Source organism: Engystomops pustulosus, chromosome 3, assembly GCF_040894005.1.
Source record: "Engystomops pustulosus chromosome 3, aEngPut4.maternal, whole genome shotgun sequence".
NCBI classification, from domain to species: domain Eukaryota; kingdom Metazoa; phylum Chordata; class Amphibia; order Anura; family Leptodactylidae; genus Engystomops; species Engystomops pustulosus.
The window spans coordinates 6,375,371-6,391,457 of NC_092413.1; the positions used below are offsets into that span (position 1 = coordinate 6,375,371).

The 16,087-nt window shown below is 45.9% G+C and overlaps 2 protein-coding genes across 2 annotated transcripts in view; both read left to right on the forward strand.

Moving 5' to 3' along the window:
- LOC140120790 (uncharacterized) overlaps positions 1-16,087 on the forward strand; it is a 159,378-nt gene that overhangs the window by 26,321 nt on the left and 116,970 nt on the right. Inside the window, 4 exon segments of the mRNA XM_072139733.1 lie at positions 1,185-1,273; positions 1,906-2,017; positions 7,144-7,280; positions 7,393-7,554. Coding sequence (XP_071995834.1) covers positions 1,185-1,273; positions 1,906-2,017; positions 7,144-7,280; positions 7,393-7,554 — 500 coding nt within the window.
- On the forward strand, positions 7,642-11,686 carry LOC140120879 (uncharacterized). Its single transcript, XM_072139899.1, has 3 exons — positions 7,642-7,927; positions 8,698-8,809; positions 10,472-11,686. Exons 1-3 carry the CDS (start codon positions 7,826-7,828, stop codon positions 11,467-11,469), a joined length of 1,212 nt encoding a protein of 403 aa, XP_071996000.1. The 5' UTR covers positions 7,642-7,825; the 3' UTR covers positions 11,470-11,686.

A 16,087-nucleotide genomic window follows, 5' to 3' on the forward strand; every position in this document is an offset into this window, starting at 1 on the left:
GGAGGAGCTGGGGGTCCACAGTATCGAACGCTGCCGATAGATCCAGGAGAATGAGGAGAGAATAGTCACCGCTGGATTGAGCAATGAGGAGATCATTGGAGACTTTAGTAAGAACATAGAGCGGAAACCAGATTGTAGGGGGTCAAGGAGAGTTAGTCAACGATAGATACATACACACAGCGCTGCTACATACTATACACATCACACACACAGCTCTGCTACATACTATACACATCACACACACAGCTCTGCTACATACTGTACACATCACAAACACAGCTCTGCTACATCCTCCCAACACATACACTTCAGCTTCTCCAGCGCAGCAGGGCCTGGAACGCACTGAGCTCGACCCACAATCAGCACCATGTGATCCCTGGGCTCCTCCCACACATGATCACATGATGAGGTGACATCACTGCAGGTCCTGTATATAAGCGGCTCTGCAGCTCGGGGTAAGTTACACTTGTCATGTGTTGGGTGCAGGAGCGATTGGTGACAGATGTCATGTGTAACCTACAAGGATATTGATAGAGATTTGTCTCTTATTTTTAGAATTGCATTTATTAAATAACGTACAAACGCGTCCAGGATGGAGAGGAACAGGGACAAGATGGCGGAGATGATCTGTTACCTCACCCTAGAGATCCTCTACCAGGTCACAGGAGAGGTGAGAGGTCACGTCCTTCTTACCCCAATATCTCCAAGTTTTCTGGAAATGTCCCATAATGCACAGCTATGATGTCACATGACCTCATTCTTATCCCCGTGTCCCATCTGTGTCTCCATAATCAGTATTACACAGTAATGAAGACGACTTGTAGACCTCAACATGAGAACATCAATAAGCAGAAGATCCTAGAACTTACCTCCAGGATCACTGAGCTGCTGAGCGGAGAGGTGAGCGCTGCTGGGAATGCTGGGACATTATATAATAACACATGGGAGGGGTCCGGGTGATGACTGTGTCATTGTGTGTGTCAGGTTCCTATAAGATGTCAGGATGTGGCTGTCTATTTCTCCATGGAGGAGTGGGAGTATGTAGAAGGACACAAGGACCTGTACAAGGAGGTCATGATGGAGGACCACCAGCCCCTCACATCACCAGGTAATAGATTATATCCACACGTCTGATCATTATCTGTCAGTACAGAATGAATTCAGTCTCTGGATGTTTCCTACAGATCTATACAATGAGGAGATATCAGCGGAGAGATGTCCCCGTCCTCTTCTTCCACAGGATTGTCCAGAAGAAGATCCCATGGAGGATCAGGTAGATATAATCATGCAGGAGCTGTGATGGATGATCAGGTTGTCCCTGTTTTAGCTTTACAAAAATTTGTTGGTGTCATGTGCCCGGTGATGATGTCTGAACGTCCCGAAGACGAAGATAATGATAATAATGTAATTCCACCTGCCAAAATATGTCTTTGGTGTTGGACAAGATGAAAAAGGAGGGACAGGGAAGCCATTATTCCTCCTCCAGTGTTGTCTTTGGGTGGTCGGAGCTTGCTCAGAGAGTCACACATTGGCCCAGATTGTTGGAGGTAGATCCAGTTCCCAAGTCAGTGGTGAAGTCCAGTGGTTTAAGGGTAACAGTGGCGGGATGTACAGTTGGGACAAAAGTATCGAAATGTCTCCCTTTTTATCGAAAAGTAGAGCCCATCCCCCCCCCCCCCCCAGCCTAAGGAGGGTCATACATCTCTGTGTCCATCTCCTCAGGGATCGGCAGTTCTTTAGCTCAGGTACCTCCTGCTATCTTCTTTTGTTTGGTTGTGTTGTTTATTAATGGTCAATTATTGTCTTATAAAAATAACTTTATGGACATATCCAACAATCTGCAGCCTTTAACAAAATTTGTTAAATTTGTTTCACACTTCTTTTTTTTTTTTTTTTTTTAAACAGGATCGTGAATTTTTTGATGTTGTAGCCTTGACAATAAAAGAAGAAGAAGAAGAAATTGCTGTAAGCCAAAAGGAGAAACCAATGGAGGAGATCGCTACAGATAATCACTCAGGTGAGCGACCACCACTGCACGGCTTATAACGTAGACGCCAATAGAAAGACTGTATTCCGGGCTGCAGTCTCGCGCCGACCTTGGTTCTAACGTCAAACTTAAGTGTTTCTTGTCTGAACGGACTGAAAATGTAGAACACTTGACTGCCCAATGCTGCCCTATTTTTGAACCCCAATTTTTTTTTAACTTTGAAACACTTTGAATAAATTTTGCCAATAATATACATATTTTAATTGATCATACTCAAAAATAATCCAATCCTTGTTCTAGATATTGGTGCCGGAAGCTCGGAGGGACAACCTATATCTTCTGGTCTTAGAACAGAGTATTGTGATATGAAAAAAGAACCAAATGAGGAGCCTAACCCTCCCCCAAGTGTGCCCCCAGCCCTTCACAGCACAGATCATCCCTCACGAGTCCAGTCTTCAGATCCATCACAAAATATTCCTCAAGGTAAAACTCGCAGAACGGGAAAACATCGTAGAGATCAGAATCCGCCAAAGAAATTTCCATGTTCGGAATGTGAGAAAAGTTTTGCCATGAAATGGTCTCTCTCTCTACATCAAAGAGTTCACACGGGGAAGATGCCGTATTCATGTTCACACTGTGAGAAGCGGTTCAACCAAAAGTCGGGTCTTATCAGACATCTGAGAAGTCACACGGGAGAGAAGCCGTTCCAGTGTCCTGAATGTGGGAAAGGATTTACAATGAAATCAGATCTGGTTAAACATGAGAGAATCCACACAGGGGAGAAGCCGTTTTCATGCTCTGAATGCGGGAGATGTTTTAATGTTCAATCACATCTCGTTAGACATCAGAGAATTCACACAGGGGAGAAGCCATTTTCATGTACGGAATGCGGGATGCGTTTTATTCAGAAATCGGTTTGCATTTCACATCAGTTATCTCACGCCAAGCAATTTTCCTGTTCTAGTTGTAGGAAGCGTTTTTCCTCACAATCTGATCGCGATAGACATCAGCAAACTCACACGGAGAGGAAGATATTTTCGTGTCCTCAGTGTGAGAAATCTTTTTTGGTGAAATCCCATCTTGCTGAACATAAGAGAATTCACAAAGAAGAGAAGCCATTCATTTATTTTCACAATGTGGGAAATGATGGATCCCAAAATCGGATTGTGTTAGACATCAGGGAGCTCTCTCAGGGACACGACCATTTTCATGTCCTGAATGTGGGGAGTGTTTTACAGTGAAACAACATCTTTTTGGACATTCACATCATTCATGTATAAATGATACATTTCAAATATCTGTATACATAATTTTATACATACGGATGTATTCAGATAATTTGTTACTTTTCCCATATAAAACATGGTTTGGCGAAATTGGATCCATAATGCTTAGAGTTCTGTCCTGTATAGGATTATGTGAGTATGAGATAATAGACCTACAGTCCAGCTAGAACTCGATGAATCATAGATCACGCTGACACAGTGGGACACACTTACAGGGTCACCGGAGTTCACAGAAAGTGCATTGCCCGTGTATAATACTCTGTGCCGTATTATCGTGGACTCCCAGCTGGCAAGTCGGCCAACCGAGCCACCACCATCTCAAATCTTCCACCATTCCGCCTGCTGTGACTTGAAATTAACAATAACATAAAAAGGAAACACATTACAAAAAAAATTTTGAATAACATAGGGAGGGACAGCTTGAATCAGCCATATGTCCTGTAGGAAGGGAGGACCTTATGAGGTATAACAAAAAAGTCTTTTAAAATTATGCAAAAGATCCTGACGAACTTTAGGCTGACCCAACAGTTGACTTGTTCTGGAACAGCAGAACATGAAAACAAGAAGGGGAAAAAAGATAAAAGCACCAGAGTTTACTGTAACTGGGCCAGAGATGGTGTAACAATGGATCTGTGATGTGGGTCTGTAAGTGTTTGAGTTACATCCAATTCCCACTTTGGAGAGGGGAAGGGGGTTATAAAGTTGGAGTTGTTCTCTGCTAAGGGTCTGGACAAACAAAAAATATTATGGAGCCGTTCCTCTGTGGAGTGGCCAGGGGAGGGGAGGACATTAAATTATTTGGAATACACACATTTGGAAAGAGGAGGGGAGGTTAGGGATCATAATTATTCACTCCCTCACCCGCCCATAAATTGGGCCTCAGAGGAGGACAATAGGTGACGCCCATGCAGGCCAGGGGTTGTTGTGTGTGGACTTACAGAGTGGAAGGGGCTAGGATCTGATGCAGCGGCCAGACACTGGTACCATAGGACAAAGAATTACCTGGTACTACCACAGACAGAAGGTTTAATCTAGGACTCACACCGTCAAAAGATTACTGGAACGGTCTGAATTCGTCCCATTTCGGCTGACGCCCTCGGAAGTGGTTCTCACCATCAAACCTCGTTAGAGAAAACTGCTGGAAGAGGGAACAAGGAATGGGTATGCCCCTCCAACAAGACTTGTCTATCCAACAGCTTTTAGTGCTTGTCCTCCCAGACAAACACCAGCTTTTGTGTCTCCGCGAGCACCCACCAATCAATCGTACTCCCGTCCCAGAGATTAGCAGTTAGAGTGCAGATGCTATGCATGTGGGCAACTTGGGCATCAGTACACCAGGAGCTTAGTTATAAAGAAAAAAGGTGCAACCCTCACAGATTAGAAACTGTCCATTTTATTTCCTCCAGCAGTTAAAATCTAAAACATCCTTGGGCAGAGGAGAGGTTTCAGGCGATTTCTGGAACCTCTTCCTAGGCCAGAGAAGGCGCCGGCCGGCGCGAAAAGGCTTTTGCCTGAAAGCCCCTGCTGTACCTCTCCTCTTCCCGATGATGTTTTAGATTTTAACTGTTGGATGAAATAAAATGGAATATTTTTAATCAGTGAGGGCCGCACCTTTTTTCTTTATAACTAAGTTCTATTGAGCGTCTGATGCTGTCTGGGGCAGAGCACCACCAACTGTCCTGGTGCTTGGTTCCGGTCAGTCTTATAAAATTTCCTGACAGAGAGTGAATAGGAGATGAAGTGATAGTGCCCCCACAGAGCTACTGTTGCTGTGTCTCCTCAGCCTCATATGATGAGAGCTCAGTGACCCGACAACTAGGGTTTGGTGGAGGAGCAGGAGCCTGGATGCTGGGAATAAAAAGGGGAGCAGACAATGGCAAGAAGCAGCCTAAGCCCTCTCCTTCAGTGACTGGATGGATCCTTCAAAGCTACCAGACGCAGAGCCCTGGACATCTCTCAATCCTTCACCATACACCCGCCTGACCCCAGGAGGCGGCTCACACGCCAGCCTGACCCCAGGAGGCGGCTCACACGCCAGCCTGACCCCAGGAGGCGGCTCACACGCCAGCCTGACCCCAGGAGGCGGCTCACACGCCAGCCTGACCCCAGGAGGCGGCTCACACGCCAGCCTGACCCCAGGAGGCGGCTCACACGCCAGCCTGACCCCAGGAGGCGGCTCACACGCCAGCCTGACCCCAGGAGGCGGCTCACACGCCAGCCTGACCCCAGGAGGCGGCTCACACGCCAGCCTGACCCCAGGAGGCGGCTCACACGCCAGCCTGACCCCAGGAGACGGCTCACACGCCAGCCTGACCCCAGGAGACGGCTCACACACCAGCCTGACCCCAGGAGACGGCTCACACACCAGCCTGACCCCAGGAGACGGCTCACACACCAGCCTGACCCCTGGAGATGGATCACACTCTAGCCTGCACACACTAGCCGGGGATATAGTGAGCCATGCACCTGTGTGACATCACATGACCAGGGATAAAACGAGCCGTGCTCCTGTGTAACATCACATGACCATGGACCGGTGTTTATCCAAAGGAAGTGAACAACAAAACTTCCTATAGAATGACAGCAAGCAGAGGAATTATATTGAAATATTGTATAACTTTTCTTGAAACAATAATTCAATGATAATTATTATTGAATATAGCAAATATCTAGCACACATTGCCGTTGTTATCCCATACATTGCCGCCGGCAAAGCTGCCAGCGGCTTCAAGAAGACGGCAGCACACGGGCACCGCGATCTTGGTGAAAATCGGCGCTCCCTGTGACGTCATCGGGGAGCGGCGATCGGTTGTCATGACAGCCTCGGGTCGGTTGCAATGACAGGTTTTATTAACACAATAAAACCTGTATTAATTTGGCATCACCGGGATCGTACAGACCCAAAGAATAAAGTAGTCGTGTTATTTGGAGCACACAGTGAAAGTCGTAAAAACTGAGCCCACAAGAAGGTGACGCAAATGCGGTTTTTGACCAATTTCAACACATATGGAATTTTTTCCCAGCTTCCTAGTACACGGCATGGAATAATAAATAACATCACTGAGAAGTAACATTTGTTATGCAGAAAATAAGTCCTCACACAGCTCTGTACACGGAAAAATGAAAAAGTTATAGATTTTTGAAGATGGAGAACGAGAAATGAGCGAAAAAACCATGTGTCCTTAAGGGGTTAAAACCTGTTTCCCCTGAATATTTCGGCCTCAACAAATCACCTCAGGAGAAGAAACAAGCGACAGCAAGTGACTACAGGACCTGTGAGGATGTCATGGTCATGTGATCAGGGGAGGAGCATCATCAGAACTTCCTGTCATGTGCCCAGAGTGACGTTATCCAAGGTCCTGTGTTATCAATAACATGTAGCCTGATGTGACCGGTCGCATGACTGTGATATTACCGCAGGTCCTGCAGCCACTAGGAGGTCCTGTGCAGGTCAGTGATTGGGATTTGTAGTCGGGGTCGTCTTAGTGTTTAGCTGCGCAGCTTATTATAGAGGAGGCAGAGATTTGCCTAATTACAGCTGTTAACATTTGCGTTTACAAAACACAGACATTAACGCATCTTTAATAGATGCATTAACAAAACGTGTGTTAACACTGGCATTAACATTATGTTAACACAAAATTTTGGTCCCTTAACGCTTCCCCCTATCTTGATAATGCCCTCAATCTCCTTATCTTACTATAATCGTCCGGGTGATTTGGGGTCATTAGTTGCCTGATAATGCTCAGTTATAACCAAGGAAATGTCTATTTTATAGAAAACTATTAACCCCCCATTATATCGCGTCTCCCTGTACACCAGGGGCTGGTTTTACTGAGACACAAGTGTGAGCTTCACTGACATTGTTAGTTCACAGGTATTTCCAAAGCTTCCATGTACTCGCTCCTGTCTACCAAATATATTCACCAGGGATGGAGCAGGACAGAACCACGGCTGCCCGGATCCTGGACCTCACCCTAGAGATCATCTACTGGATAACTGGAGAGGTGAGAGTCTCCCAGGACACGGCTCTTATCTCTAGGAATACAACAGGGAAATGACTGGAGAGGTGAAGGATTCTTAGGATCTATGTAGTGATCAGTGTCTCCCCATACACAGGATTACACAGTAGTGAAGAAGTCGTCTGGTGAGTGTGTGACCCCCCGTGTATCAGGAGGATGGACCCAGGGCCCCATCACCCAGCCTCCACCTCATTCACTGATACATGAGCAGAAGATCCTAGAACTTACCTCCAGGATCACTGAGCTGCTGAGCGGAGAGGTGAGCGCTGCCGGGAATGCTGGGACATGATATAATAACACAAGGGAGGGGTCCGGGTGATGACTGTGTCATTGTGTGTGTCAGGTTCCTATAAGATGTCAGGATGTGGCTGTCTATTTCTCCATGGAGGAGTGGGAGTATGTAGAAGGACACAAGGACCTGTACAAGGAGGTCATGATGGAGGACCACCAGCCCCTCACATCACCAGGTAATAGATTATATCCACACGTCTGATCATTATCTGTCAGTACAGAATGAATTCAGTCTCTGGATGTTTCCTACAGATCTATACAATGAGGAGATATCAGCGGAGAGATGTCCCCGTCCTCTTCTTCCACAGGATTGTCCAGAAGAAGATCCCATGGAGTATCAGGTAGATGGAGATGTTCCTGTATTATCAGCAGATGGAAGTGATCAGGTCTTGTTTTTACATTAATAGTTTAAAGTTGGATATGTTAGGGTTGGAGCTGAGCATAAATGTGGCCAGGATCTCCTCAGAACATCCATAAATGTATAGAAAATTCACAAAAACAGGATTTATTTGTGACATTCATGCAATGTCTGTTCATGAGGAAGCCATGAACCGGGATGGAGGAGACAATGCCGGGAAGGGTTATTTCATCCTCCGGTGCCGGCTCTTTCTCTCCAGGCTTCTGTCATATATTTACCTAGATTGTAGAACATAGACGTAGGGTTCACCTGCTTATCAAGGGCGCGGCTTTAAAGGACATCAACCCCCAGGATGAAGGATTGTAAACCAAGCACTGCCATGCTGGTGTGTGCCCCCTTTGGAGGAAAATATGGAAATCCATAAAGAGAAGGTAGTGAGCCCTGACAGACGCTGGTGGTGGGAATAAGGTCCTAGCAGGTGTACAACATTTGTCCCTTTATCTCTCTCACCTAAATTTAAAGCCTGGCCACCTACCTGTGCTAAATCTATGTGTACAGGAGGTTTTTGATTCAGGCATTGAGTCGCCATATGATCTTTGTATTCAGCTTCTCCAAAATCTGCAGCTGTTCAAGCTCAGGCAGCGCCGTCTGTTGTCTCATTTTGCTCATGAATGGTCCTTCCGGGTCCTGTCAAATGCTCCACGTGCCTGATCCGACTCCTACTTCTACAATCTCTTTTTTTCTCTCACTCAGGATAAAGATCTGAATAATCTTGATATATTGTCCATTATAATCAAAGAAGAAGAGACAGATGTGAGCGGTGATGAAGAGTGTAAGGAGGACGCCCCTACTGATAACCCCCCAGGTGAGTGACCGCCACTACATGAGGTCGTTCACACGGCCATAATGTGGACATATCTTACCATATCATGGGACAGAGTGACTGGCTTGTAGTGTGGCCTAGCCCCAGGATATGACACAGGTGGCCTGGTCCAGGAGAACAGGCCTCATCCACACCCATCGGGGCCAATGAGGGGACGCAAGATGAGGGGAAGGCCGTGGTGTAGTCAATAGATCCCCCTGCAGCACTCCTGCTGTGTGTGGTAATAGATCCCTGGGCAGATGGTGAAGAGGAGGCCCATTGTGTTAGCAGCAGCAAGGGATCACATGAAGAGACAGAAATTTAGAAAAATTCTCAGTCTATTTAATGGCAGACGGTCCACCAGCAGGTAACAGACTGTAAAACGGCTCTTCCTGCAGTCACACACAAGATGGTGGATTGGTTTCCTGTGGAGTGGAATTCCGAATTTGGGAGCCCCTGAGCCCTAATGCCACTATCGGAGAGTTGACTAGTAGGAACAAGATTGGTTTGGTGCCTGGGCATCAAGGTATCTGCCCATATGAAATGCTAAAGGAAAAAGACCGAGAGCCTTAGAATGAACTTCTATTTTTAGACTTTTGCAGAGTTAAATCTAAAGCATGCTGAGCCACCAACCAATCACCAGCCTGGGATTCTGCGTGGACGATAACAAATGTTGTAACATAACCTATGCATCACATGTTAACCCTTCAGTAATAGGCATATTGTAATGCAGGTGTCAATACAGGCAGTCTCCGAGTTACATACAAGATAGGGACTACAGGTTTGTATTTAAGTTGAATTTGTATGTAAGTCAGATTTGGTATATTTTATAAATGCACAGTAACTCCAGACACTTTAGCTTCCCATGAAAAATTCCCGCCCTGCTATGGCTAGATCCCCCACAGCCTATTTTCGGGTAACTAAGGATGCATTCTCAGTTATCCGCATCCTCCAGTTCTTTGCTACTACCAGTGGCTTGTATTGCGCTGGTATTGAGGAGAAGCGTTGTACCCGACCTTCGTTAAATTCTCCCTCCGCAAGGACGTGGTTGCACAATACTAGCGACTTGTACAGCTCTTTCATGCGCATAAAGAATAAGCCACTTGTATCGCGTGACTGCATCCTTAGTTAACACTCCCACCACTGGTATCACTAAGGAGGTGGCGGTCGCGAGATACCAGCGGCACACAGAAGCGCTGCACAAGCGTGTGATTCTACGAGGGAACTCCGGGTATATAGGTGCACCTGCGATCCGAGAACGGGCCACCCCTAGATACAAATTGGGTCCTTGGTAGTGCATGCACGGGTGAGGACCCAGTTCGTATCTAGGGGTGGTTCGTAACTCGAAACGTGGTAAGTTGGGGACTAACTATTAGTTAGATATCAAACCAATGAAACTCCAGAATTAAAGAGAAAGGGAGTCTAAAGGTAACATGGGAGAGCAGGCCAAAACCTTTCCAGCCGACCAGGAGACCAAGTGGAGCTAAATTTAGTAATGACCCGTCCACCGGGACATTACAGAACCAGAGGGTGAGAAACTTGTTTTCTTCTGAAAGTCGACCACTTTGGGTAATGCCTTTAATAATTTAATTTGGGCAAATTCTTTCCTAAGTCTATGGAAACTGTTTCCAAAAGTATCATTATAATCTGTGTTCTATTCGGCAGATGTCAGTATCGGGAGCTCGGAGGAAAGACTCATAACTTCATATGTTATAACAGAGGATTGTGAAATCAAACAAGAACCAGATGATGATCCTGACTTTCCCCCCGATGTGCCCCCAGCCCATCACCGCACAGATCTGTCGTCTGATCCGACCCAAGTCCGGTCTCCAGATCCATCACAAAATATTTCTAGAGATAAAACTCACAGAACGGCTCAACATCAAACGGCTCACAATCTGCCAAATTCGGATTATAACAAATATTTGACCTCATCACTAAATGCACATAAACAAATTCTGGCAGGGGAGACGAAACGGTCACGTGCGGGATGTAAGAGCGATATTAAAAACGCATCAAGTCTGAATAGAAATCCAAAAACTCCCACGGGGGGAAAGCCGTTCCAGTGCCCACAATGTGCGAAAGTGTTCAGCCACAAGTCGGCTCTTACTTATCACCTGAGAATTCACACAGGAGAGACGCCGTTTCAGTGTTCAGAATGTGGGAAAGGTTATAAACGGAAATCGGATCTGGTTATCCATCAGAGAATTCACACGGGGGAGAAGCCCTTCTCGTGTCCGGAGTGCGGGAAATGCTTTAATGTACAGTCACATCTTGCGACACATTTGAAAATTCACACAGGGGAGAAGCCATTTTCCTGCCCAGAATGTGGGAAATGTTTTAATAAGCAGTCACATCTCTCTCGACATATACGAATTCACACGGGAGAGAAGCCATTTTCATGTACAGAATGTGGGATGAGTTTTAACCAGAATTCTATGTGTATTAGACATCAATTATCTCATACGAGGCCATTTTCATGTTCTGATTGTGACAAGAGGTTTTCTCGGAAATCCCTACTCACCAAACACCGGGACACTCACCTGAAAGAGAAATCGGTGTCATGCCCTCCGTGTGAGGAACCTTCTTCTGCGAAATCACAGCTTGGTGCACGTGAGAGAATTCACACAGGAGAAACGTCATTAATTATTCACAATGTGTGAAATCGTGACCCAAAAATCTGATTTTCTCAGACATCCAGGCGGTTCCCCAGACAAGGCCATATCCATGTCTAGGAGAGAATTCACACAGGAAAGAGGTGATAAATGTAGGTTCAGAAGGTGAAAATGGTTTTTACCCAGAAACTTGTTTCCATTTTTGTTAGTGACATTTACTCCAGAATTCTGGCACTGACAGAATAAAAAATCTTTTTTATTATGATTGTTGTTCTGTGTGCGAGTTTCAGATAAAGATCCAATTCCTGGGGGGGGGGGGGGGGGCGGGGGGGCGGGGATACTTAACAGGGCCACATATCAGGAGGCTCCAGGCAGGCGGCTTGCTCCGGCGTGCAACTTCAACACAGAATTGTGCTCAGATGTTCCCAGAGTCTGGTTCTGGTTCTATAGCACACAGAACCTTCAATCTGATACAATTTTAAAGATGAGATTCTTTACAATGACACCACCACCATGGCTCTAGTTGCTACAGAGCCTATAATAGGGACATCTGAAGCAAGCACCACCTTGCATGAAAATAGCTCCATTGAGGGGCTGAAATGTCGCACCTTTCCACTTTGGGTGAATAAAATACCTTAAATACTCCAGGAGTGCCGCCTCGTCTTCTGTTTTTTGATGTGATCACCACTGTACTGCTGGGACTCCTGGTCAGCTGGATCTATGTGGAATTTAGTGACTAAAGTATTTATTTCCTAGTGTACAGAACACTGCTACATATAACAATCACACTGGAACTGCATACTTTACACATGACACACGCAACTCTGCTACATACTGTACACATCACACACACAGCTCTGCTACATAGTGTACACATCACACACACAGCTCTGCTACATAGTGTACACATCACACACACAGCTCTGCTACATAGTGTACACATCACACACACAGCTCTGCTACATAGTGTACACATCACATACACACAGCTCTGCTACATACTGTACACATCACACACACAGCTCTGCTACATACTATATACATCACACACACAGCTCTGCTACATACTATACACATCACACACACAGCTCTGCTACATACTGTACACATCACACACACAGCTCTGCTACATACTATACACATCACACACACAGCCCTGCTACATACTGTACACATCACACACACAGCTATGCTACATACTATACACATCACACACACAGCTCTGCTACATACTATACACATCACACACAGCTCTGCTACATACTGTACACATCACACACACAGCTTTGCTACATACTGTACACATCACACACACAGCTCTGCTACATACTATACACATCACACACACAGCTCTGCTACATACTGTACACATCACACACACAGCTCTGCTACATAGTGTACACATCACATACACACAGCTCTGCTACATACTGTACACATCACACACACAGCTCTGCTACATACTATATACATCACACACACAGCTCTGCTACATACTATACACATCACACACACAGCTCTGCTACATACTGTACACATCACACACACAGCTCTGCTACATACTATACACATCACACACACAGCCCTGCTACATACTGTACACATCACACACACAGCTATGCTACATACTATACACATCACACACACAGCTCTGCTACATACTATACACATCACACACAGCTCTGCTACATACTGTACACATCACACACACAGCTTTGCTACATACTGTACACATCACACACACAGCTCTGCTACATACTATACACATCACACACACAGCTCTGCTACATACTGTACACATCACACACACAGCTCTGCTACATACTGTACACATCACACACACAGCTCTGCTACATACTGTACACATCACACACACAGCTCTGCTACATACTATACACATCACACACACAGCTCTGCTACATACTGTGCACATCACACATACAGCACTGCTACATACAATCGCAGCTTGGTGCGGGAGCGCTGGCAGGAGAATGGTGCCGGGCAGCGGGCGGGAGACCGGTGCCACCCCCTCGTTCAGCAGGAGTTGCGCCGCCTGAGGCGAGATTCTCAACTCGCCTCATGGCAGGTGCGCCCCAGTCTGTACACATCACACACAGAGCTCTTGCTGTAGAGAGAGGACGTGAAGTTACAGTAAGGGGGATGTTATGGCTGTATATTGTTGGGTAGGGACAGTGTTGGGGGGTTCAACCTGGACAGTTGCCAAGGGCCCCCCGTCCTGATGGGGCCACCTGTCAGACTGCTGTAGGGAGAGGATTTAGCAGCCACCTCCTTCCCTCCATGTGGTGGGGACACAGCAGACAACCAATTGTGGGCGGGCAGAAGAAGTCGTCTACAGAAAAGGACACATACATTTACAGGGGCGTGCCTGTGAAGCCTTATATCTACCACCTATCCCCTATCCACCACCTATCCCGTATCCATCACCTATCCCCTATCCACCACCAATCCCGTACCCACCACCTATCCCGTATCCACCACCTATCCCATAACCACCACCTATCCCGTATCCCCCCACCTATCCCGTATTCCCCCACCTATCCCGTATCCCCCACCTATCCCGTATCCCGCCACCTATCCCGTATCCCCCCCACCTATCCCGTATCCACACCTATCCCATAACCACCACCTATTCCGTATCCCCCCACCTATCCCGTACCCACCACCTATCCCGTACCCACCACCTATCCTGTATCCCCCCCTATCCCGTACCTACCACCTATCCCGTATCCACCACCTATCCCGTATCCACCACCTATCCCGTATCCCCCACCTATCCCGTACCAACCACATATCCTGTATCCCCCCCTATCCCGTACCTACCACCTATCCCGTATCCACCACCTATCCCGTATCCCCCACCTATCCCGTACCCACCACATATCCCGCATCCACCACCTATGCTGTATCCCCCACCTATCCCATATCCACCACCAATCCCGTACCCACCAGCTATCCCGTAGCCCCCACCTATCCCGTATCCACCACCTATCCCATATCTATCAATCTTCAAATTCAAAGAAGCTTTATTGGCCAAATACAAGTTAGCATTGCCAACACATTTACAAAATATGGGGAATAAGGTGGGGTGCAGGGTGCGGACATGTGGGGGGTTATTATAGTCCCTGGCACAGTCTGCTCTCCCTGGGCACGTACGTCTGAACGTGCCACCCGGACTCCATGGCAGATTGTGGGTGCTCAGTCTGTAGCGGCTCAGGATCTAAAGGTCTCTGGGGTCCTATCTATATCCCATATCTGTCTCACATCTATCTATCTATCTCCTATCTATCTATCTATCTATCTCTCTATCTATCTCCTATCTATCTCTCTATCTATCTCCTATCTATCTATCTATCTATCTCATATCTATCTATCTCATATCTATCTATCTATCTCATATCTATCTATCTATCTATCTATCTATCTATCTATCTATCTATCTATCTATCTCCTATCTATCTATCTATCTATCTATCTATCTATCTATCTATCTCATATCTATCTATCTATCTCATATATATCTATCTATCTATCTATCTATCTATCTCCTATCTATCTCTCTATCTATCTCCTATCTATCTATCTATCTATCTCATATCTATCTATCTCATATCTATCTCATATCTATCTATCTATCTATCTCATATCTATCTAACTATCTCCTATCTATCTATCTCCTATCTATCTATCTCATATCTATCTATCTATCTATCTATCTATCTATTCCATATCTATCATTTATCTCATATCTATCTCCTATCTATCTATCTATCTATCTCCTATCTATCTATCTATCTATCTATCTCCTATCTATCTATCTCCTATCTATCTATCTCCTATCTATCTATCTCCTATCTATCTATCTATCTATCTATCTATCTATCTATCTATCTATCTCCTATCTATCTATCTCCTATCTATCTCCTATCTATCTATCTATCTATCTATCTATCTATCTATCTATCTATCTCCTATCTATCTATCTATCTATCTATCTATCTATCTATCTATCTATCTATCTATCTATCTATCTCCTATCTATTCCATATCTATCATTTATCTCATATCTATCTAGCTAGCATTTGCTTATTTTTTCCTTTGGATATTTTGGGTGGACCCTGCTGCTGGTGTCTTATTGCCATGCACGGAGGGGCTTATTACTGAGAGTCACCATCACTGTAGTTGGTGTCTTAAGTGTAAAGAGGATTCTGAAAACCAAATCTGCTGATGGTTTGTCTGATGGGGGCAGTATAGAGGAAGAGGAGGACCCAGGACTGAGCCCTGAGGACCCCGACACTGAGAGGAAGATGAGAAGAGAAATACCCAGAAACGGAGACACTAAAAGTGCGGTCAGAGAGATAGGAAGAAAACCAGGAGAGTGCAGGGTCCTTCAGGCCAACGGAGAGAAGCCTCCTGAGGAGGAGCTGAGCATGCGATCCACTAGCTCCTCCCACACATGATCACATGATGAGGTGACATCACTGCAGGTCCTGTATATAAGCGGCTCTGCAGCTGGGGGTAAGTTACACTGTGCGGTTATTATCTATAGAGGAGATGATATAGCGGAGAGAGGCAGCGCCGCTCTGTACCTCACCCCACGCCGGCTCCATGTCTCACCTCACATCCACGTTTGGTTTTGCCACCTCTG